Source organism: Oxyura jamaicensis (assembly GCF_011077185.1).
Source record: "Oxyura jamaicensis isolate SHBP4307 breed ruddy duck chromosome 1 unlocalized genomic scaffold, BPBGC_Ojam_1.0 oxy1_random_OJ106470, whole genome shotgun sequence".
In the NCBI taxonomy this organism is placed as follows: domain Eukaryota; kingdom Metazoa; phylum Chordata; class Aves; order Anseriformes; family Anatidae; genus Oxyura; species Oxyura jamaicensis.
In genome coordinates this window covers 1-24,966 of record NW_023303226.1, presented here as the reverse complement: position 1 = coordinate 24,966, position 24,966 = coordinate 1, and the positions used below count along the sequence as shown (strand labels likewise).

At 42.3% G+C, this 24,966-nt stretch overlaps 1 protein-coding gene across 2 annotated transcripts in view; it reads left to right on the top strand.

The window, feature by feature from the left end:
- LOC118156896 (histone acetyltransferase p300-like) overlaps positions 1 to 22,856 on the top strand; it is a 42,386-nt gene extending 19,530 nt beyond the window's left edge. Inside the window, exons 3-19 of one of the 2 annotated variants that reach the window (XM_035311111.1) lie at positions 4,384 to 4,560; positions 6,890 to 7,151; positions 7,896 to 8,009; positions 8,836 to 9,072; positions 11,606 to 11,699; positions 12,432 to 12,566; positions 12,884 to 13,001; positions 13,361 to 13,535; positions 15,549 to 15,626; positions 16,370 to 16,479; positions 16,969 to 17,124; positions 18,149 to 18,589; positions 19,081 to 19,269; positions 19,816 to 19,972; positions 20,528 to 20,646; positions 21,887 to 22,126; positions 22,703 to 22,856. In XM_035311111.1, the coding sequence (XP_035167002.1) occupies positions 4,384 to 4,560; positions 6,890 to 7,151; positions 7,896 to 8,009; positions 8,836 to 9,072; positions 11,606 to 11,699; positions 12,432 to 12,566; positions 12,884 to 13,001; positions 13,361 to 13,535; positions 15,549 to 15,626; positions 16,370 to 16,479; positions 16,969 to 17,124; positions 18,149 to 18,589; positions 19,081 to 19,269; positions 19,816 to 19,972; positions 20,528 to 20,646; positions 21,887 to 22,126; positions 22,703 to 22,795 (2,895 nt within the window). In that variant the 3' untranslated portion in view covers positions 22,796 to 22,856. Of the gene's footprint in view, positions 1 to 4,383; positions 4,561 to 6,889; positions 7,152 to 7,895; positions 8,010 to 8,835; positions 9,073 to 11,605; positions 11,700 to 12,431; positions 12,567 to 12,883; positions 13,002 to 13,360; positions 13,536 to 15,548; positions 15,627 to 16,369; positions 16,480 to 16,968; positions 17,125 to 18,148; positions 18,590 to 19,080; positions 19,270 to 19,815; positions 19,977 to 20,527; positions 20,647 to 21,886; positions 22,127 to 22,702 lie in introns of those variants that run through there. The other variant, XM_035311112.1, reaches the window with a different exon arrangement.
- Positions 22,857 to 24,966: the final 2,110 nt, after the last annotated feature.

Genomic DNA, 24,966 nt, shown 5'->3' with positions numbered 1-24,966 from the left:
GGTAAGGGAAATGAAAAAAAGCTTGCTAATTAGTGTTAGCGTGTTCAGTGTAGTTTTCATTTCACATTATAAAACAACCAAGAACACTGACCTTCTACATACCGCTTGCAAGAAGCATTTGGTTCAGCATGTAGGTCTATCCACGGTGTTTAGATTCCGTGCCCCAAGTGTACCATATGACCAAGTACTAAGCCATTGAAAGTGTAGCTGCACGTTGTGGTCCTGAGGTGAACCAAGGTTTGAAAAATGGGTAATTCTCACTTTATCCCAGCGTATGGGAGGAATGTGTCTGGGGGAGAAAGGGAGCAGTGAGGACTTGTTTCTGGGGTGGGTAGGGGGGTTTCTTGCAGGGATGACAGTGCAGTAATGCTTGTCTTGCAGTACATGTCTTAAACATAATGCAGTCAAATGCAAAGAATCTTTAGCAGTCCTTGCAAAGAATGCAGCAGGTATCACTGGCACAGTTTTGTTGTTACTAAATTCCAGAAGAGAACTGTTAAAATTGACTTCCTGCTTTAGGGAAGTTAATTTCTACCTGTGGACACGTGTACGTGGAAAGATTGCATTCATGTAGTCTTAACCTAGTGCATGTACTACAGTTACCTCAACAGAGGGGCGCAGCTGATGCTGCAAACGTTGGATTACTTGGAGCAGTCTTATATCTTCATTCTATTTCTTCCTTACAATTACCTTTGCAAATCTTTAAATCTGTCACTGCTCAGTTCAGTTGCTGATAGCTAGCTGTCTTCCAAATACCAAGCTCTAAAAACAACTGCCTCTTTGACAGAGCAACAGTAGAAAATTTGTCATGTCTGCATGCACGGCTCTAACAGGTATTCCTCCTCTGGTAGGGTTTGTGCTTGTGGTACCCGACAGTAAAACTAGAGGCAGAGTTGTTGGTTACTAGACCCTCGTCCAAGCTGAAAGTACATCTGTTTTGTGGCATTAGAACAAACCAGTGGGGAGTTTCCTCTACCTCTGGAGTTGCCCTGGTCAGATTGGGAAGGGGGGGAGTTGTGAACAGCCTTACCTGCTAGAGCTCTTGCTTGGGAACTTGAATGTTTCTTCAACTCCTCTCATCCGTGCCCTTCACATGATGAGAGGTACGTGTCTTCCACCAGCCCTTGCTTCAACTGGGGGCAAGAAAATCGAGCAGAGTTGTTTTTTGCTCTGTGTGGCAGGAATAAGCATTTGAGATTGTTACCTATTAGCCACACGTCGTCATCTTTTGCTTCGTTTCCCTTTATTTCTCTTCTCCTTTACTGTGATGTGCCTCTGTCCGCTCTTCTTTCTGTGCGAGTCCTTGCTTATGTGATGAATGGAACTTGAGGCTCTGAGGTGAGGAGGAAAACAACAGATGGGGTGAATGAAGAAGAAAATGGAAAGAGCAGTGGAAGGAGGCAGGCCAGGAAGGAGCGAGCAGAAGTTGCGCTTGCCGCCTCTGAGCTGTGATTCAGCCATGTAGGGTTTTGCATGGTATTTCAGATGAAGCCTTGTACCTAAACAGCACTGAAACCACCCTTCCTTGGCTGGTGCTTCTGCATTTGATGGCATATTTACCCCTCACTCCCAGCCTGTCACTAATCTGGTGAGCTGTATGTCAGTCTTTCTGGTCATTTCCAATGGATGAACTTAAGCACCCTTCTGAGGTGATGCTTGCACGTGGTTTTCAGGGTCAGTTTGCTGTGCCTGCTTTCTGTCCTGGCCAGTGCTTTGCCGGGTATCTGCTTCTCCTGTGGGCTGGGACAGGATTACTGGGGTCAGCTGGGCTGAGGGGGGCACCTGGTCTGCTGCCAGCTCCCAGAGGATGGGGCAGGGGGCAGAAAGTCCACTTTGGGGGGTGGATGATGGTTCTCAGCCTTAGGGAGAGTGGGGCCTGCGTTTCTGCCATGGAGGTGACATTACTGGAGGGGGCTGATTTTGCACCCCCAAACAACACCAGTAGCTCAGCTCACGCTTGAGAAAGCACCAGAGATCTTCATGCTTTGTCAGCCAGAGCAGCACATTTGAAAAAGCCATATGCTTCACCTAAAACTTGTGTCCAGCCGTACTGCGGGTACAAAGGTTGACTGGCATGGTCAAACCTCGTCCCTGTGTTTCATCAGAAAGCTTCGCTTGCCAGTGACATAGCAAAGGTGCTCTTGTAAGTCCAGGTTTGTCTTAACCCCTGTTGTCAAGACAGAGCTGGCTCATCAGGCCACGCTCGTTCTGAGCCCTTGGGTATCAGCATAAGTCCCAACTTGCTGAAGGTGAGCATATTGATTTCTTTGTTTCTCCCCAGTGACATCAAGGCTTGAAAATGTGCCTTCACCTTTCAAATCTGAGTTGGCTGGCTAGTTTTCATTAAGGCTGGTGGCAGTGTGTACTCTGGTAACAGCTAACTGTGAACATGAATTCAATTAACTAAAAACTTTGCTTACAAATTGCCCATTCTTTGAGATGTTCCTGATTTTACCCTTTCTGGAACCAAAGGGATCAGGCTGTCTTTCCAGGAAAACCCCACTTGTTTTCCAAAGGAAGTAATTCACACTGTCAGTCCTCCACTGACTCTTGAACCTGTTGGTCAATTTGAGGCAGCAGTGACAGTGGGGAAAGTGTCTCCAAAATTACCTGTGCGTTTGGCTCTCAACATTTTTCTTCTCCATCCAACTTGCACAGAAGAGAGCCCTTACTGATCTTCAGCCCTCCATGCCTCCCCCCAGAAGTCTTCTTACCTGCCCCATTTCTGGCAGCAGCTGCCTGCCTGATCTCCATGTGTATTCATCGTGGTGGAGACATGACAGTGACAGCGCTGAACGAGACAAAGGAAGTGTTTTTAGTTCTTCCTCCTTGTTGCACAATTTGTCTGCCACACGTAGAGGCTTTTTCATTACTCTCCAATGAATTACTGCTGTGTAATCGTGGTTATCGCTTGTGGGGCAAGGGGGGGGGGTTGTCCTCAAGGAAATTGACTTACATACCTAAAGTGGCAGAGTTGTCAGCGAGGTTTTGGCCCTGTTTCCTGTAGCATAGACTTGATCCTGCTTTATTTAAAATGCAAGTTGAAGGCTGTCGTAAAGGATTGGCAGAAGTTACAACCTGCGGAAGGAAAACTTCAGGCTAATCACAAGTAATCTCTGGACTTGTGGATTACTTTTCTGTGTACATTGGAGAGGCTTGGTGAGGAGCAGGACCAGGGTGCTTCCGCTACTGGAAGAGCATTTGAGAGCAAATACAGGAGCGATAGGAAAGAAACCTGTGTTAGGAGCTTGTATATACTCTTTTGGATCCAGGAAAATGCCCAAACCTGAACCAAAATGTGTCAAATAGACTGAACATTGAGTCAAATGCTAATCTGAACTGAAACATACAGCTCTTTCAAGTGTTTTTGGGCTTTATTTTTGTGAGTTATGCTCCTTGAGGATCCTGACTGAGTAATGGTGAGAGCATGGTAATCTTAACAAAAATCTCAAATATTCCTGCTCCTCTATTGCTAGTTGTTTTGGTCTTAGAAAGGCAAATTTTCCATGAAAAATAGATGGGAATCGAATGGACAGTTAGGGAAGAAACAACTTTATTGGCAAGGTTGATAGATTCTAACTGTTCTTCAGATTCTGGAGTGCTCCAATACACCAAACCACAGATTCTGGTAGGCTAAAACTGTTGAATATGCAAAGACGGGATGCACAGTGCAGAAAGCAACCTATAGCTCATATGAAACACGTATCTACTTCCCCTGTAGATGAATGGTTCTATAGCTTCATTTTGTTAGCAGCATTCCTTCCTGCTGTCTCCTTTGACCTTGAGTACTGCTCACTGCAAACAGGTTCCTGTGACTGGGTGATCGTGGTGTTTGTTACCTGTGCCTGTTCTCTTGAACTGAAACTGGTGTGCTGCACATGCAGGCGTGCATTACTCCAGCCCTCTGGAGGGGAGCTGTGGGAGTGCTGACAGTTGGGTAGGAGGTATTTGGGATAAGCCCTGCTGATACACATGAAGGGGTTATTTGTCCCCATGTGGACTCTACACAGATGCAGGGAGTAGAAGAATTCTTCCAGACTTGAGTTATGTAGTCCACGGTGCAGATTGGTGATTGAGAAAGCTGGAATGAGAAATGTGTTGAATAAAATCTTTATTATAAAGAAAGAATCAGGCCAGTTCTGACCAGACTTGACCTCAAGGTTGATAAATTGGTCTTACTCTGTTTATCTCAGGATCCATGAGGTTGAGGAATTAATGTGTGGTGGAAGTGGATACATACACAAGAAGGGAAGCATGTGGATCAGTATTGCATTGCAGTTGTTTCATGGCTTTGATTGTTCTTGCTTCTCTGAAGTGTTCATTTGCCTTTTGAATTGCGAGCTAGGTTGTCTTACTTGAACATCTTGCCATTTTAATCCCTAGATGGGAATGATGAGCAATCCCAGTCCTTATGGTCAGCCATACAGTCAGAATACTGGGCAGCAGATCGGAGCCAGTAGCCTTGGACCTCAGATGCAGAATAAAGCCGGACTGCAAAATAGCCTTCCACAGTTTCCAATGGACAAGAAGCCAGTTCCTGGGGCAGGAATGCCGAACATGGTAAGTAGAACAAAAAATGTCTCCAGCAAATGTTGTAGCAGACCAAAGTGGAGCAGTGTGCAGTACTCAGATGCTGCCCTGTTAAAGGTCTTGCAGCTGGCATACCCAGTGTGAATTCGTGCTCTGCATCAACATGCAATTCACTTCAACTTCTGAAAGGACTGGTGTGGAGAAGAAGGCTGGGCTGTTGCTCCCTCTGTTGATAAGCTGCACCTCTGCTCTTCACCCTTCAAACCCTGTTAGCAGAGAAAATGAAAAGGAGCTCCTTATCCAAAGCGACCTTTGCTACATGTTAAGACACCTTTGCTCTCCCATTCCATCCCTGCTCTTGTGGTTGGCTCACTGGGTCTCTTCTCAGTGTGAATTCACCTTGAGGGTTGTTTTCTTGCTTGTACTCACTGATGCTTTTGGGAGAGAGAAGCTGCTCTTAAAAGTATCCTGTAATAGTGCCTAGAAGCCCCGGTTGTGTGTGTTCTTACGCTCTTATGTGAACACGTGCAATGCTCCTGATGCTGCTGTGGTAGCCCTTTCACTCCCCCTGTCCCTCCAGCACTGTTAGAGCAGTAGGGCACGAAGAAGGAGGAGGTGAGTGGTGGGCAGAGCGGATGGCCCGAGCTTATAAATGACAAGCACTAATATGAGACTCCCCAGCTTGAGTTTAGCACTAGTGCCTAATGTTCTAGGAGAGCAACAGCTGAGCCTGTTTGCCTCATTATTCCGAAAATTTAAATTGACTGGGGGAAGACATGCAGCATTGCACTACTGTTCTTTGTGCATCAAATGCACAAAAATGCTTCAAATTTTACATTGTTTTTCCACTTTCTTGGGGTTCAGTCTCTTGATCTTAGTAACTTGCTAAAAAAAACACTTTGAGGTAACTTTTGTGCCTTAGAACTCATGAGGTTGAGCTCTCTAATTCAATTTATTTTTTTTTAAAGTTGAGTATGAAACACTAGAATCCTAATACAACCCATTGGTTGTATGAATCAATAAAGAAGCAGCCAGAACTTGCTGATCAGTATCCCAGCTGTCAAACTTGTGTTCTGCGCAGAGCATTTAATTCTTGGAGTTACTACCCTGCTGGGCCTAGGAATGAAAAGTTGCTGCTATCTCAGTTGTCATTTGGGCAAAAAGACTAAAATTGCCAAAAATGCAGTTAGAGTTATACTGAAGGGGACTGAGTAACTGGTAAAGTCTCCTTGTAGAATGAAAGGTTCATGTAGGTATTGAAGAGGCATGGAAGAACTGGGGTTTAGGAATCATCAAATCACAGAATGGTTTGGGTTGGAAGCGACCTTAAACACCAGCTGGTTCCACCCCCTGCCATGGGCAGGGACACCTCCCACCAGACCAGGTTGCCCAAAGCCCCATCCAGCCTGGCCTTGAACACCTCCAGGGATGAGGCATCCACAGCTTCTCTGGGCAACCTGTGCCAGTGCCTCACCACCATCAGAGTACATAACTTCTTCCTAAAGTTGAAGTTAAATTACCCCTTTTTAATTTAAAACCATTATACAGGAAGTCGAGCTCTTTAAAAAAATAATAATCTTCAGAAACATTCCCTAAAACCCTCTATAAGTGAAGACTCCGTTAGAAACAGAAGGCTGTTGAACTGAAGTGAGGCAAGCAACACAGAGTCCCTGAGCCCCTCTTCTTCGTGAGTGCTTCTCACATTTCACCTGGAAGAAGCACGAAGTCTGAAGACACACCCAGAAGTACTGGGCATTGCCATACTTGACATTACTTCTCTGGCCTGCATTATGCTGAAGTTGTGCTGCTTCTCCTGCAGGGACTAGCAGATGCTTTTTCTGAAGGTGTTTGTGCAAGTTTCCTAATGGCAAAAGGTCCCCAAACTTGCCCTTCGTTATCCTTTTCTATGAGTCCCACAGGAGGGGAAAACTATCAATTTTAAAACGTGCTTTCTTCCACTAATACAAAAATACAAAAATTGGGGATACAGTTCTCTAGTCTCCAAAATGAGATGATCATCCGAGGTCTAAGTGCTGTCACTATCTTTCTGGTTGGACTAGCACCACAAGTTAACTTCTGAGCATGTGCAAAGTTAAATTCTGCTGGTCCTTGATAAGGCGAGAGCTAGAAATAGGAGGGTGTGGTGTGGGGAAGACGTTGTGGTTGGCAAGAGAAGTGCTGCCCGCACTGTTGTTGAGTGGTTGTTTAAAATGGGTCATCCAGAGCTGCACATAGATCGGATATTCCCTTGGTTACACAATGTAGTGATTCTTCATAGATTTATTTTTGTCGTTCACGTGTTAAATAGATGATTCTTAAATAGATTTATTTCTGGGTATTTCTTTCCTGCCTCTTCCAGGGCCAGCAACAGGCTCCCCAAGTTCAGCAAGCTGGGATGGGGCCAGCAGCTTCACAAGGAATGGGGTCTGGAGCCCCGACAGCAGATCCAGAAAAACGCAAGCTCATCCAGCAGCAATTAGTTCTCCTCTTACATGCTCACAAGTGTCAGCGGCGAGAGCAGGCCAACGGTGAGGTGCGACAGTGCAACCTCCCTCACTGCCGAACCATGAAGAATGTCCTGAACCACATGACACATTGTCAGGCTGGCAAATCCTGCCAGGGTAAGTGAAGGAGTGATTATATAGATGTCAACCTTTGCAAGACCAAAAAGGTTTCTAGAAAGAGAGAGAATGAGTGGGCAGCTTGGGAAATTGATTTTTTTTAAGTTGTCCGTCCCCTGAGGAGTGCATATTTATAAACTTCTGAGTCTTAAAAGTTTAGGCAAGTTAAGACAAGATAACACATGAGTTGAGATATTTTGCTCAACTTTGTACCTCACTGCTAGACCTTTTGGATGCTGCCTTCTGTTAAGGGCTGACAAAGGGGGAATCTGCAAGCAGGGGTCTGACTGTTTCCCCTAAATGGAAGGGAGAAATCTCAAGCAATAGCTACCCAGGAGTCAAGCAGCTTCTGGCACTGATGAACTCTTCAGTCTATCCTAGTAGCAAAAGAAAATGTGTGCAATCTTCTACCCTCCCTCGTCTGGGTTGTACCAGTGGCTGGCATCATAATTGCTTGATTCCATCTGTCCAGTCCCTGATGTGCATGGTGTTATCCTCTGAGCTAGGCTTGGATGCATAACGTGGAGCTTCCAAGCAAGCTTTAATTGAGCCAATAGTATTTGAAGGAGTCTAGCTACCTTATCAGGGCTAGTTAGTACTGAACTATGTAAAGTAATCCTTTACTAAACTGTGATATAGGTGTATGGCCCAAGAGAAGTAGTTGCTCCCTACCCAGATTGTATTGACCTTGTGTAGATGCTGGCAGTAGTTTATAAAGGTTTTCCTTTCCCTTCCCTTCCTCAGTGGCACACTGCGCGTCTTCCCGACAAATCATCTCGCACTGGAAGAACTGTACGAGACATGACTGTCCTGTATGTTTGCCTCTGAAAAATGCTGGGGACAAAAGAAACCAACAATGTAAGTCTACTACAAAGTTCCGTGTATTGGACAAACAGTAAAATTTATGTTAGGAGTTGAACTTGGTTGCACCCAGGTGGTAGTGGGTGATGCTCTTGAACCTGAGTGTACGTAATGGGATTTTCTTCTTGCTTCGTAGTGGCAGAATATTTTTCTGTCTCTGATAGCTAGTGTTTGTGGAAGATGACTACATTCCAAATCAAAATCTCTTTGAGCTGATGAGCTTCTGGAGACAGACATGCATGTGCAGAGATGGTTGTACCATTTCAGCCCTGATGATCTTTGTTCTGTCTTCATCCTCTGATTGCATCATGTTTCTTTCCCACCTCCCCTTTCTGTCCCCATGGGTCTTCCTGCCAAAGATCGCAAGATTTCTGTCCTCATGTTACCTGTATGCTTTTTCATGCTTCTTAATGTATACTTTGGGCTCTTCTCATGACCACTGTCAGCTGGGATATTTCATGTTTTAAGAAAATGATAATAAAATGAAAAACCATGACAGTGGCTGTTGAAGAGCTATACCCTGCTGTCTTTAACCTCTGTGACCCAGGTGCTTCTGTTCTCAGTTTTGAGCAAACAGATGTCCTAAATACTTAGTGTGGGTTTCCTCAGCAGCTCAAAGGGAAAACAGCATATTCCTGGATTGACTGGTTGGGTCAAAATTTGTCTCCATTTCATGACAGCTTTTCCAAACCTGGCCTCTTATCTGCGTAGTCCTAGAAGGTGGTGTTGCTTTTGAATAGCCAGACATCATTTTTCCCTGTTTTTATGGATCTCTTTGGCTGCCTTCCGTTGTCTTTACTAACTTCTGGCATGTTTCTTCCAGCGCTGCTGGGTGGAGCTGCCGTAGGACTTGCAAATACTGGCTCGGTTGGTGTGGGGCAGCAGACAACGCCCAGCATAAGCACTACCAGTCAGATAGACCCCAGCTCCATCGAGAGAGCCTATGCAGCCCTCGGACTGACCTATCAAGGGAACCAGATGCAGACACAGTCTCAGGCTCAAGTGAAGAATCAGCAGCAAGGACAGTCGCCCCAGGGCCTGCGCCCTATGAATCCCATAAGTAAGTAGATCTGTCAGTTAAAACACTAATTACAGGCAATTTTCTGTGCTATATCTGATGCAAGTTTTCTTACCTGATACCTGAATACAGGTCATTCAGATACCTGAATACGGATAGATCCAGCTAGACCTGGGATATCAAGCTGCTCAGTGGAACAGGGAACGTTAGAGGACTGAAATGCCTTCCCTTACAAAAATATTTTTCTGTGCAAAGTGTTCTATTTGGAGGGAAATAATATTTTGGGGGACAAAGATTTTCCAAATAACTTTATTAAATGTTGTTTTTTAGCTTTATTATTGTACTGTTTTGCCAGTTTCAGGTGGTTTGGGAGTTTTTAATTGGAAATGCATGCATCAGAATGCTTGTGTTTAAATGTGCTTTCCTTGTCACTCAGACTAACATTTTACAGTTGAATCTCAGTTGTGCAATGCTTCTTTTAAAAATGTGTAAAGTAGTACGTACAAACCAGCTCTCTGAATCTTGTCTTGTGGACTCGTGTAACTGTAAGCTGTGTGGCTTATTGCAAAATCACAAGAGATAACATGAGAATTTCAATTTGAAGAGTGTAATTGTACCATGGCTGTCATTGGTTACTTACCAATCAAGTAACCCTTAATCATCAAATCGGATGCTGATAGTTTGAGATTACATCACAGGAATTTTTTTCACCCTCAGCTCTTAGCTTGAGTTGCTTAAGCAGAGCTAGTTTTTAATTGAAAAGTGGAAAGATGGGCTGGTAGGCATTTAACCAATGCTCTTATGAGATTGTAGTGCTCCAGCCTATATGCTCCATGACAAACTCTTGAATGGAATGAGTGCTGTGTTAGCACAGGGTTGCCAGTGGGAAAGACTGAGAGATTGCCAGGGAAAGTAAGCAGCTGGTTGCAGGCTACAGTTCTGATGCGCTGTTTCTGCACGAAAGAACATCGTACTCCTGAGTTACTCAGGAAAAGACTGTTAGGCAAATTAGACTTGTTAGTGAGATGACTGATCCTCATAGGTCATGTATACCTTACATGCTACTGCAACTTTGCCTTCAGCATGAAAAGGGAGAGCTTGGTCTTAAAACGGGTAGATAAAATATGATTTTCTGCTGTATGTTAGTGCTCTAAAAATGAATGAATTTCTAGAAGGTCCAAAATGTTCTAGTAAGGAGCTTAGGAGTTTGAAATTGTTTTTTTGAAGTGAAACGGTTCTCTGCTTTATTTCTCTGAAAAAAAAAGAGACAGAATTTGGCCTGTGACTTCTTAATTGGGCATCCCTTGTAGCACTTTTTAGCTTTTTTTTTTTTTTTAAAAAAAAGAAGAGATAGGGTTGAAAAGTTCTTTGAGAGTGAAGAACTGGTGCTTAATGGAGAAAGGACAACCATGGAGAATGTGGACATTTGACTTGTTTCATTATTAGGAGTGGAAATTAGAACAGCTGAAGTAGGAATCATCAGCTTGTGTACTGACTGCATGCCAACTAGCTTAGAAGAAAGATTGGGATTTGGTGAGGCCTCTGATTTTGAAGAGATGTAGTCCTACAAAGATTAAATAAATTGGTTTGGGCAGTTGAAAGGGAGAGGTGAGGCAAAGGTTTACAGTTGTCTTCTATACCAGCTTGTTCTCAGATGGTGTAAAAGTAAATTTGTGAAGGATAAAAGTGATTAGGCTAGGGGGGCTTCAGAAAGCTGTAGGAAGGGGCTGCTAAACAATTGACTAGGATATTAGAGGTATATATTAGACTTACTTAACTTAGTTTCAGTGGATTTCTCTTGTACACAGTGTCTAATTTTGCTTGAAGTACAAATTCTGTAGGATTCAGATGTCTTAAATACACGTAAAGCCTGGTAATGGGTTTCATGCTACTCAGCTTCACAAAGTGATCTATTCAGAAGTTCTGGCCAGATATACACTGCATTCATCAAATAATGATTAGTCTTAATTGTAGTGTGTAGGCACTTCTTATGGTGCTTGGGATCTTCTGTGATTCAGAAAATGAGATGTTGGTACATAAATTACTAGCACTTTTTCCTGCAAAGGTTTGTCAGATTTTCCTCCTTTTTAGCACAAACACTGGAGTTAGCTGTAGGTTCCCTGAGTGTGGAATGAGTGAGAGGGGATCTTGCCAGATGTAGTTGTAGCTGATGCTTTGTTTTCAAAGCCTTTGAATGTCTATTCTAAGCCTCTGAATCACAGAAAAAAACTTGTAAGCAAACAACAGAATTGGTTTGTAATGCTGGACCTTTAGAGGGTCACAGGAAAGGACTCGGGTACATAACATTGGCAGCAAATGTAAATGGCTTGTTTAAGAAGTTCAGGAAGGTGTGCAGAGGAGTAATACTGCATGATTCTTCACTTGGAGGTCACCAATGTTGTGCCTCAGACTTTAATTTGATAAAAGGAAGGGATAAGTGGTAAAGGGAGCAGAGAGTAATTAAACTCCTTCCACAAAAATCAAAGTACTTGAAAGTGTAGACCCTTGTTATTGCTGAACAATTGCTGTTCTTGCTTAGTAACTAAGCTGGTTGTTTAATACTTGTGTTTTCTAGGTGCAAATCCAATGGGAGTGAATGGAGGAGTAGGGGTTCAAACCCCCAGCCTGCTGCCTGACTCGATGTTGCATTCAACCATGAATTCCCAAAAGTAAGTTGAATAATTCTTTGCAAGCCAGTGTTTTGTTCAGCTGCAAATGCTGATTGCCTGTAGTAAGTAAATGAGATGAAGGCGATGGGAGTGTAAGGGTTTGCACGCTTATGCTACGAGGGGCTGAGCTGATCCTTGCTGCTCAGGACAATCAGCAAGGAACTACCTGTGTAGTTGGGATATCTGTTCTTACCCTTTCTAGAGGTCTTGGTGTCCACTTTAACTTTGGCACTTAGTGCTTGCAAACTGATTTTCTTAGGCCATAGAGGTTATAGATGTTATCTGGATTAGTATCTGGGCAGATCTGAAGCACTGGTGCGTTTGCTGATTAGGATGGCATACCGTGAACTTGTTGCTCCACAGTGGGAGTAAGGGGTGAGTTGTTTGCTGAGGTGTAAAAGTGATCCTTGTGCTTAAGTCTCATGGCACTTTCTGAATAAACAGTGGGATAAATTCCATTGATTGTTATCTCTCCCTTTGGATTTTCTAGCTTTTGTTCCAGTTTTCAAAATCCTTGGGTAGCACAGCATGTACTCTTCCATGGTCCTCTTTAATCCTGAGAGGGATGCGTTGTTTTGGTGTCTGTACAGCTATTTCTGCACAGTTTGTCCATTGATTAGGGAATGGCTCAACTAGCACTTTGTCCTAACGTTATTCAAAAAGAGGCTATGACTGTAAGATGACTAAGCTTGGGCTGGGCTTCCACCCTCAAATTCTTACTTTGTTTTGAAGCTCCATGATGAGTGAAAGCGCCAACGTTGCCAGTTTGGGGGCTATGCCAACAGCTCAACCATCCAATACTGGAATCCGAAAGCAGTGGCATGAAGACATTACTCAGGATCTCCGAAATCATCTTGTTCATAAACTGTGAGTAGCTAGCAGCAAAACTAAGGGGCCAGAGTGTGAGTTTTGTGAGGACCGGTGAGAAGGGAAAGCAGAAGCCTGACAGAGGTTCTCCTGCTTTCCTTGTTTGTGGAGCTGCACATGCTGCTCAGGGGCTGTCGTACTGGAAATATTCTGCTCTATACTTGGGCCATCGGCACAATGTGAGTGCTGACCTGGGAGTAGTGGCAGTGCCTCTGTCTGTTGAAGACCTGCTTTCTGCTTTGTGTTCCAATCACTTTGGATTGGTGCTGAGGCCCTAGTTTGGAGACAACCTAATAGCTTGTGTACTTTTTCTTCAGAGTCCAAGCCATATTTCCTACTCCTGACCCTGCAGCACTGAAGGATCGACGGATGGAGAATCTGGTGGCATACGCTCGGAAGGTGGAAGGCGACATGTATGAATCAGCAAATAGCAGGGTGAGATGCTGTCCTCTCATCATTTGCACATCTCTGATCCCCCTTGGCAGTGACTGGGGAAGAGGAGTGGAAGCACAGACTAGTATCCCAGGCTGAGGAAGCACATGTGCCAGGGCTGCTGGCTTCTACCTGATGTGCTGGGACTCAAGGCAGTGCCTGTGGTGTTGTGCTGTGCTTGAGACTTGCTGGGGCCTTGTGAAGGCAGCAGGAGGCTCCCTGGCAGTACCTGTAAAGGAAGAGCTTCTTTCCCCCTTCTTCCCCCACCCCCACTATTGATTTGATTACTTTAATTACTATGACCTGCTGCCTTTACTTAATGCATCTCTTCTCCTTTCCTGACTTGTGCTCCTCCCCTGCAGGCAGAGTACTATCACCTGCTAGCTGAGAAGATCTATAAGATTCAGAAGGAGTTGGAGGAAAAGCGAAGAACCAGGCTGCAGAAACAAAATATGATACCAAATGCACCAGGCATGCCACAGGCTCCCATGAATCAAGGGCCCAACATGGGACAGCCTCAGCCAGGAATGTCTGCAAGTAAGAACAGCTGGGTTACTTACTACTTGGTGCAGTGTGATTGTGTACTGTCTCTATGGTAGACTGAGCATTTTGCCCACATCATTTCACAGATACCTGGCTTACTCAAAGTTAAACTCAGCTTCCTCATCTTCAGAAGTACTTGCCAAGTCTTTGCCTTACTTATGTATTAATCGATGACAGTAGGTTATGTAAAATCATTTTGTCTTGTGAGCAAATTGGAATATCCTAGACCTTTTTTACACTTGCTTTGAGGTTGGAGGGAATGGAGACCAAGTTGCACTTGTAACACTGGAGAACTTCAGTCTCATCACATTCACCTCTAAAAGTAATTGATTTGAAGATAACCCCACTTAACTGCAAAATAAATATATTTTCATAATACTTAGCTGTGTGGTGTTTAAAATGATCGTCACTATTACTGTTGTTGCTAAGCAGAGACTGATAATTGAAGTGATTGTTCTATTTATATTTATGCCTTTGAAAGTTTAGATAGTGCTTGTTCTATGCCACATTGGTATTTTGGACAAATGGCCTTTCCAGCATGCAGTGAAAACTGGATTCCTATTTTTTCCCATGTAGCTGTCTTCTGTTACACAGTATCTCTGTTACTTGAGTTGACCCTCCTAATGATGAACAGATTATTATTAGATTGCTTTCTAACCAGGCATTTGTATAATTAGAAGAAAAATGATTTTTGGAGAGGAGCTAATGATCAAAACTATAATGCCACTAAAGAGTGCAGTGTCTTTTTACAGCACTAGAAAGTGGTGAGGCTTTGCCAGATATCTAGTATTTTTGCTTGGGTAACAGGTAAACACAGATAAGAAATATCACCTACCAGAAATAATTGTTAAAAATGAAAAATGGGTAGGTACATTTGCTGACACTATTTTTTTCCAGTTAAGTCCCGTAGATCGTTAACATACAGGATTTTAACCTGTACATTTCTCTAAAATGGCATTGTATACTGTGATTTTAACTATACAGGAGAACCAATATTTTTAAATATTTCAACTAAAATGTACTTTTGGGTGTCTGTTTTTGTCTGTGATTCTGAACTGACAGCTCTAGAGACTGAAATAGTCCTTCTTAAACTGAAGTGCAACAGCTCCGTAAACGTACTTGATAGAGATCTGCCCTTCCCCCCCTGCATGATTCTCTCCTGAGAGTTTCCTTCTCAGAAGGATTTTCTCCTTGATTTATTCATTCCTGTTTGTTCTTAGTTACTTCACAGTTAAGAAATGAGTTAAGGCATCTAATGGGAACAGATGTATAGCTGTCAATGACACTAATAAATTATCTTAAGAAGACAGGGTCAAAATTGGAATTAGCAATTGAGGAGGCAAATCCTCCCCTTTTTTCCTAATGCTGCATGATGATCCAGTAGTTTCAGCATTCTGCTACAAGAAGCTTAATCTACATTCTTTCTTCCTTTTAAATATGAATGTGTCTTGGTAAATCCAGTCCTGGGTCTTTTTGTGCTTGAAGTCAGAACTGGATATGCTGAGATGCGTTGCCAAGATGCAAGAGAGGCCTTTAAGATCAGTACTGTGAATTTATTTGTTGCAACGTTTATCACGTACGTCAGTAGCTCTCAGAATTCAGAGCTTTGATAAATACTTTGAACCATATAGTTCACATAGTGTTGTCAACGTAGAAGTGCAGTAATGGCATAGAATGGTCTGTAGAAGTTCTTGTCTGGAATGCTCATGAGCTGCTGAGTTTCTCATTGTACATTGGTAACATGCTTCATATTTGTCCTCAATTTCCAAAGATCTGTTTCTAAGTCAGAGCACTTTACCCAATGGGATAGGCTCATGTTGCCAAAGAGGCTTCTGTTTCTTCCTCCGCAATTCAGGGACTCTTAAAATAAGTGTTTAGAATTACTGGACAGTAGCTGTGCATCTTTTGTACGTGGATTTTAACATGTAATTCTCATTAACGTGTTTGGTGGATAAAACCTGGTGGTCTCTAAATGTCATAATCTTACTCCAATGTCTTTTTGTCCAGATGGTCCTCTTCCTGACCCAACGCTGATACGTGCCAATGTGCCAAACCAGATGATGAACCGCATGCAGGCACAGCCAGGTAAATACTGGAAGAAAACTTGCTCCTGTCCTTGTAAAGGAATCTTGCAGTTGGGCAGCTCTTGCTGCAGCCTTTGTTTCACCTGCTCTTTTCCCATTTGACTAAGAAAAGAGTTTCTGTACTGCATAATACTTGCATAATGGTGTTTCATGATCTTGGGAATTTGAGATGCTTGTTAGCTGCTTGCTTTGTTAAATTAACTTTATCCTTGTGGAAGTTCTGTTTGTGTGAACAGAGGATGGTGGGGGTTAGTCAGACATGGTTGGCCTAGTCAGCTTAGATGAAGATGCCTTTGTAGATGAGGGAGGATGGTGAGAATTACTGCTTCGAAGGAAGGGGTAGAACCTCATTTACGTGTACGAAAAGTATTGTAGGCAACATAAAAGGCGCTCAAGGAATCAAAGATTTACCATCTGAAATTCAAGAAGTGAATTTCTAATAATTAAGGTAATGCAAGCTTTCTGAAGCTATATGTGGAAGCAAGTCTGTCCGGGGGGGAAAAAGCCAGTCTGTTCTGAAGGAGTATGGTATCTATGTCACTATCACTTGATATTTAAAATTGTTCTATGTAACTGGTTGATAGGAGGAGGTATTTCCGTTACTGTATTGCATGCCTGAAAACTAATTTAAAAAAAATAATAATTGGGAAGAAACTAACAGCACTTTTTCTGTAAGTCTTGAATGGTATCCGGATGAAAATTCAGGCCTTTGCTCATAAGTGTTTTTTTGGCACAAATGCGCAGGAATGAATCAGTTTGGCCAGATGAACATGCAGCTGTCACCGATGGGACCCCGACAAACCCCTCCTCTTCAGCACCCTGGACAGCTAAGCCAGGCTGGGGCCATGAACCAGGTCAGTGCAGGCTTCCTTTGGCCAGGGCACCGAGCTCACGGGATTGCTGCCATTGGCTGTGCTGCTCTTAACATAGGCTAAGAAAAACTAATAAAATTCAAACACTTCCTGTGTTCTGTAGATACTTCTTTTGCATCCCCACTAAAAGATTTACTTGGTCTGCCATCAGCCTTAGATCTTGGTGATTTTTTTTTTAAAAAAAGTGATTCCCTTCACGGAAAACTAAGTTTAAGTGGGTTTGGAGGCTGTTGAACTCCTGAAACAAGGAACAAACTTAAGCCATGGTCCTAGACTGAAATCAGTATCCTGTTCCTTAGCGGACAGGGGAAATAATCATAATTCCTTTTTTGACAGGAGCTATAGCAGGCTTTCCATATTGTATTGTACATATAAGTAACAAGCATCTATTTCTGCAAGAAGAAAAATGTTCTGCGTAAAACGTTCCAGGTATATGCATGTTGTGTGAAATGGGTTTTTCTTTTCCAACAGATGGGATTTCCTTCACGTATGCAACAGCCAGGAGTTGGCCAACCTTCTGGTCAGAATCAGTTTCTGCAACAGAACCCGTTCCCTGCTTCTTCTCCAGGAATGAATGCAGCAAGCATGCCTATGGCTCAGCCTGGCAACCAGACACCAGTTTCTCAAGTAAGCTTGTGATTTTTGGAAGTGGTGTCAGTGGGCTCTGTCACATACTGGTTTCATCATTCAAGTTTGTAGTAACGGAGAGCTTCTTTTCTTAAGATGCTGCTAAACCTATAGTCAATTGAATTCATTTATTGAGACTCAGCATTTTCTTGGCTGTAGTGCTGGTAATGGCAGGGGTAAAATGTTACTGCCTGGTTCTCAGGCTTAAGTGGCAGGATTTTTAAGCTTGTTTTTTTTGGAGCAAGGAAAAAATTGTTATTCAGCATATAGTAAAGAACTTGTTGCTTAACATCAGAGCCTGGAAAATTAAGAGATACTGAAAGAATAAGTCACATAAAGACATGTCCATCCACGACCACCAAATGTGTGTTGTTGGCTTTGGGGAATAGGAGGGTTGTCACTACTTAAAAGATCTGAATTTAGAGTCTAGCAGTTTCCTTTCTGTCCTTTCCCTCTCCATTTTCAGCAAGAACCTTTCAGGCCAGGAAGAAGTAGGGAACGTCAGTTTGCTTCTCGTTGATGGTTCTTCCTAGTTTGCAGGCAAGATTACTGTGCAGTGACAGCTTTTTTTCTTGACCAATACATTTATTTATAATCTCAGTGCAGTTACAGCTGTACTTCTGATGATAAATTCAGTTTCTAGTCTTGGGGGTGGGGGATGTGGGCACACTAAGTATATTTCAATCCTTTTTTTCCACTGTGGTGCATTGACCCTTATTGAGGATGTACATATCTGCATTTTTAGAAAGAAATGTTTTGTGAACTGGAAGTGTAGGTGTTCCAGTCTTTAAATATATTGAGTATTAGTGCTTAATTGAAAATTCTCTTCTAGAGTTGAATAAGCTACAAAACAGCTTAATGTTCTGTGTTCATGTGGAGCAAAATAAATTGCCCATTTCTCCTCTTTAACTACTCTTAAAAAAAGGTTTATCACTTTTTAAAGTGCGCCAGTAATGGTGGGAAACAGTAACTTCTCTCCTTTTCTGTTCCAAGTCATTACAAATGTGTACTTGTTTTCCCATAGGCACAAATGACCAGCTCTTCCTGTCCTGTGAATTCTCCTGCAATGGCTCCGGGTTCTCAAGGGAGCCATATTCACTGCCCACCTCTTCCACAGCCGCCCATGCACAGAAATTCTCCCTCTCCAGTACCTAGTCGAACCCCAACACCTCACCACACGCCCCCAGGCTTGGGATCACAGCAACAGCAGGCGGCAGCAGCAGCCACCACTGCCCCCACCCCTACTCCTCAGGCGATGCCACCTGGGCCGCAGTCGCAAACTATGCACCCTGCTCAAAGGCAGACTCCAACACCTCCACAGGCACAGCTGCCTCCACAGGTCCAGCCTCCAGTTCCCGTTACCCCCTCTGCAGAGCAACAGCAGCAGCCCTTGTCACAGCAGAGCACGACTGCATCTGTTCCCACACCAACAGCACCGCTGCAGCCACAGCACCCCACAACACCTGTAAGGAACTACTTAAATTGTACAAATGGTCAAGTGTAAGGTTTAGTTTTTAGTTAATGTTTATTTTTTTGTGGGACTCTTATGGAAGTAGCTCTTGGTAGGCTTAGTATTAAAAAAATACTGCATTTGGGAAGTAACATTTTTGCCTCAAGACAAGTCTATAGTTCATCTGGTGTTTCCACAGAGGAATTTTCATGCATGTTTAAAGATTTGCTGTGAAATGTGCATGAGACCTTCAGTTATATCTATGTACACATAGTGATGGTGTACAGTGAGGAACAATATGAAATTGTCTACATGCTAGTTCTTCCAGTGCATGTGTCTGTTTTCTAGTTGTGTAGCAATATGTACTTCAGGTTAATCAAGTAGAAGTACTAGAGTGCATTTAAACTTGGTGGAAATAAAGTGTAGGTAAAAGGTAGATTAGAGCAAAGAAAAATAATAGGTTTGCTAGAAGCCTATTTGTAATATGTGTGTTTTTCCCCCCTCAGCTTTCACAACCAGCTGTAAGCATTGATGGGCAGGTATCCAACCCCCCATCCACCAGCAGCACAGAAGTGAACTCTCAGCAGACTGCTCCAGAGCAGCAGCAGCCACCTTTGCAGGAAGTGAAAATGGATATTAAAACAGATGAGGGGGAACCAGAACAAACAGAGCTGCAAATGGAGGAGAAATCTGAAGTGAGTTTGGCCTGTTGTTGGGTAGAATATCTTCATCTAGTGCTGTTAGATGCTCTGTCTCCATGCAAGCCATTCCTTCCAGAGTTCAGTGAGGGCTGTGGATGCTGCCTGCTGCTGCTCTTTTGATTGTCATCTCTCCTCCCTCTTCCTAAAGAAGGGTCTCTGTTTTGTGGTCGTATATGACAGGCTGCTTTACTAGTCCATGACAGCTTGTCAGTGAGGACACTGAGGAATGTGGTTGCCAGCAGTGTCACTCTGGCAACTGCAGTGCAGGACAGACCGTCAGACGTGTGTGAGGGGCAGGATGAATGCCCCTGGGTCTGCTTGCAGCTCGGAATTGTTCAACAATCTATCCCTGCTACTACAGTAGTGTTTAAAGATACATTCTAGCATATCTGATCAAGTTTTAGGCAGGTTACGACTGCAAAGTAGGAGGCTTTTATCCTGGGGAAGACTGGCGGGCAAGACAGCAGAGAAATTTAAAGGACAGAAACGTGGCTGGATGACTCTGCAGGCAGCTGTGACAGGCTGTAATCTAATTTTCAGGTTAAAGTAGAACCAGTTGTGGAAGAATGTAAACCAGACCCAATGGAACAAGAAGAGAAGAAAACAGAAGTGAAGACTGAAATACCAGAGGGGGAAGAAAGACCTACTACTCCAGCTACTCAGTCTTCTCCAGCAGCAGGACAGTCTAAGAAAAAAAGTAAGTGGGAACGCTGACTGAAATTCACTCATCTGCCTAGAGTCTTGGGAAGGGGTTGGGGGAGATGGGGACTGAGCTTTCTTCAGTGGTAATCAGTAGGCTTTTATGAATTGGTTTTGTGGCTCTTGAACAAAAATGCCTAACCTGTGCACTTGTAATTGGCTTTGGTCAAGTTCTTAAGGCTTCAGTTTAAACATTAAGTATCAGTAAAATGGTCTGTACAGCAGAGATTGGAGAGAATTCTGTTGTAGATTGTCAGACAAGTTATTCCTGTAACATCAGAGAGGGGCCATATTTGAAATGTAAATTGGCTGTTAAATTTAACAGTGTCTTCCTATTTTGAAACAAGATCCTCTTAAATGTTTTGGCAGTTTCCTTATGTCCAGGTGATTGTTTTTATGTCCTACTGAGAACTTAGTGTTGAGAGGATAAACAACCTATGTTAAGTATCTTATACGTGTTGCGTTGCCTGTAGTCTTTTCACACACCACATTTTCCCAGCACGTTTCTTCCTTACAGACGTTTTTCTTTCTAATGTTGATTGTTTTTCAAAAGTTTTCAAGCCAGAAGAGTTGCGGCAGGCACTTATGCCAACACTGGAGGCACTTTACCGTCAGGATCCAGAGTCTCTTCCATTTCGACAGCCTGTGGATCCCCAGCTACTAGGAATTCCTGTGAGTTTCTTAGCAAGATATTTTCCTGGCTTTAACCCAGAACTGCTACGTTATGACATATCTACTTGAGAACAGCTTAGTCTGTCTTGTTACCGTTTTTGTGTTGATGTGTTTGAAGAGGTATAATTTAGTGGAACATATGATGTTTGAGTTAGGAAGGTTTGGTTTTTTCAAAGGTTCATTTAGTTCTGTGTTCCTTTTTATATATAAGCAGGTGTATCATCCATTGAAGTGATTACCACCAGTTCCCACTGCTGTGGGGGGATTCTTTTATATATGCTCCTTCATATTGTGATGCTTCTATCAATGAGAAGCACCTGTAGAATTGAGAGCTTTGAGTATGTAGGAAACTAAGTGGATTAAGACCATTTGAAAATAAAATTATCAATGATTAAGTTATTAGCAAAGAGGAGACTACTCAACTTGTTTTTCTTTAGGCTGAATTTTCTGCTTGTTTCAGAGTTGTCTCTGGAAGTAATTAGTATTCTTGAAGGGGTCTGTGTTTAAACTCACTGGATTGACCACACAAGTTTATTATTTGACCATATGTGTACAAAGAATTCCTACTTAAATTGTTTGGGCAACGGTTGTCTGAAAGATTTTTTGATTGGACAGCTTTATTCAGTTTTATTTTTCTGCAAAAATACAAGACCTGTGTTATAGGCAGGCATAAGTGTTTCTAATATTCTTGAGCAAGCTTTCAGTTGGCTGTCGTATTTGGAGGGCTTGCTTAAGACAAGCAGTCCTGTAACTGGGGGGGGGGGGGGGGGGGATTGGAAAAAGGCATTCATTAGATGAAAGATGTGTAGGAGGAGACGTGACATCTTTTATCTTAAAATTATTGGGTTTTGTTATTAGATTAGCTCATCTATTTAAAAAAAAAAAAACAAACAGGTTCTTTATGCTAATGTTCTCAGAATCATGGTGGCTGCAAGAAACACTGCCATTTCCTTCTTTCTGTAAGCCTTGTTTTGCTGACTAAAATTAGCGGCTTTATTTCATCGAGAGTAGATGAGTGATGGAGCCTGAGAAATACAGGAATAATGAAAAGGAAGTGCTAGGGAATGATATGGTATTGCTTAGACTTCGCTGTATGTCACAAGCAGCTTGACAGTCAAGTCAGGGATGAACCTGTTTTTCTTGCTGTGTTCCAGAAGAATTTATATGCTGAGAATGCCTGTGCTGTCATTTCACAATGTAGTTCTGGAGTAGTATTTTGATATGCTACTTGTTCTTTCAGGATTACTTTGACATAGTGAAGAACCCCATGGACCTCTCTACTATAAAGAGGAAGCTAGATACAGGACAGTATCAGGAACCATGGCAATATGTAGATGACATCTGGCTCATGTTCAATAACGCCTGGCTCTATAACCGCAAAACTTCCAGGGTATATAAATACTGTTCAAAACTGGCAGAGGTGTTTGAGCAAGAAATTGACCCAGTTATGCAGAGCCTTGGTTACTGCTGTGGAAGAAAGGTAAGGAAAAGTTATTTTTGTTGTTTGTGTTTTTTTCCTCTGTTGCTAGCTTTATGACAACGAGGAGGAAAAATACAGCACTTGTAGCTGTTAGCAACTGTGGTGTTTAAAAGATGCTGAAAGCTTACCAGGATTTAGTAATCTTAAGTGATCTGGTTTTAAGTTTTTAATGCGTCTTCTAATTCTATCTGTGGCTTAAATCATATATTCATATATAAGCCCTTAGGGGGGCGGGGGAAGAGTCAATTACTGAAGGCTTATGTGCATTTTGTTTAGTGCTAACCAGTTCATAATTACAAATGAAACAGATGTTACTGCACAAATTCTCTCAATTTCATTGTGTATTGAGACTGGTGCACTTCCACTGTCTTTTTGATATGCTCTTCACGTTTGGGGAAGAGCTAACTTGAAAATAACAGCCTACTGAATGTTTCTTATGGCTCTTTGTAGTCTTCCTATACTGTGAGATCTGTGCACAGAATAATGTGGTAATGGTTGGTGTCTGGGTCATGCTTGCTTGCTATGGAGAGCAAGTGACAACGTATTAGTACTAAGATGACCCGTTCCTCTTTGCAGTTGGAGTTCTCGCCACAGACTCTATGTTGCTATGGCAAACAGCTATGCACAATCCCTCGAGATGCCACTTACTACAGTTACCAGAACAGGTAAGGAAAACTCACTTGCAGCAGTTTTGTGCATGCTGCAATCAATCTGTCAAAGGCATGCATGTATATACACATACACCCTCTTCATATGTGTACACCTCTGTGTTACAAGAGAAAAGTTGCTGGAAGTGCCCTTGAATAGTTTACCTTGTGTGCTAGTGATTTCTTTTTGCAAAAGTTGACTGTAGTCTATGCAGTTTTGCTTGCAATAACGTGTCATGTCTTAAATTATCTTGCAGTTAACTAAATCTAAATATCATATGTACTAGTCTATGTTTTTGCTTGCTACCATGCAGCAGTATTTTTCATGGGGAAAAGATACATACAGCAAGTATGTTATGTTCATAATACGTATCATACTTTGCAAGTCTTTATTTTTCTTGCGATTTTAAGTGGAGAATAAATGTTTTTGTGGTGCAAATCTTCAATGAGGATTTGTATAGTCAGATACCAAGTAGATTGCTTGCTTTTTCCGCTGAAGTAAGGGAGCTGTCTTCAGAGGCTTTTAGCAGCTGTTAGTTCTATAGCTCTTTTAAATAATTTTTTTGACTTCCAGTTTATTGAAGCATTTAAACCTTATTTGACTTCTTAGGGAAGATTTCTTGCTAGGCTTCTCTTTGCCAACTGAGGGATTGAGGCAGGAAGAAACAGACTTTATGCTCTCATATCCTCATGCATATTGCCAGAATGCACACGTTAGAGCAAAAGGATGGTTACCTCCAAATTATGTTTCCTCCATCCGTTTAGTTCCCGCTCTGTTCTAACACCATTCAAAAACAGCAACAAGGAAAACGCAAAGGTTTTTACCTGAAAGTCAAGATTTTGCAAGAACTGAAAATTTCTTAAGCACTTGGTTAGGTAAAAGCAACCAAATATATCTGAACCTTTTTAGGCTTCATAAAGTTTTGTAGCAGTGAATGGAGGTTTTTAGGAATGAAGTAGGAAATTGTTTGTAGTTTGAGTTTGTAGAGTCCCATAACTTCTGTATTCTGAAAGTCCAAAATTATAATAAGCTCTGTATTACGTATCAGTATTTTCTACTTACATTTATGTATGATCAAACACTTGATGGACCAAAAGACTGGTATTCCAAAGTCTGGCATGTTTAACATGCTTTCAAACATCAGAATGGAACGCTTACATGTGCACATGGGACTTATTTGTATATAACAATATACACATGTACCTGTATATGTGTAGACTGAAGTGCACAATTCCAGAAGCACTATTCTGTGTATCACCTCAGGTTAAGACTGGGAGAGAGGGTTGAAAGCTGTCATCTTAGCTTAACAGCTGCTATAGTGTTGGTTTGTGTAGCTTTACAATAAACTGTTGTAACTGTTTTTAGATGGGTTGTCCACTCAAGATGCCTTGTGCACTCAGTTAACATGCTTTAGTAATAGAGAGGCCACAGTTTCAGAACAGTTCTGAGGGCTGGGGTAGGAACTCGAATTAATGACTTTTTTTTTTTTCAAATGTAAATGAAACTAAATGAAACCTTTCTGTGATGCTTACTGTACTGACACTTGCACTGTTCTATGCTCAGATTGAGCTGTGGAAGAACTGTATGTGTGGTTAATTTTAGGTGTTTAGTTAATACATCGTTTGACAGTTCTATAATTGTCCGAAAGATTTTGAGGAGAGATTGTTTTATTCTTTAAGATTCTGGTGTTTAGCTTCCCCTTTCAACTGGGAGAGAATCCTGTGGCCTTTCAGCATTTATACATTGAAGATAGAAGGTTTATCCTTCTTCCATTGATGTCCTATAGATCCTCCTGCCAACAGAACTGCTATGCTGATTTGTATGTCAGCATAGCAGTTCTTCCTCCTTTCTGCTCTACCCCTCTTTCATTTTAATTCTTTGCTATGTGTGGCATGGATTATTAAAATGAAGAGGGTATGGGTATGCTAAAACGGAATACTCATTTAATTTGCTTTAATCATTTGCTGCTTGAGAACCCGTTTGAGAGATTTAATGCTAATCTGTGCTTTGCCTTGGCTTTCTGCTTTGTGTTGTCTTGTCCTGCTTCTATGTTCTTGTTTTTGTCCTGCAAACCCTCATTTCTTTGTCTGTTTGTGTATCTTCTCCTTTGTGCTTGTCGTTGTCTGCACTTGGCTTTGATTGCGCAAAAAACCCACCCAAACAAACAAAACCAAAAAACAAAACCAAAACAA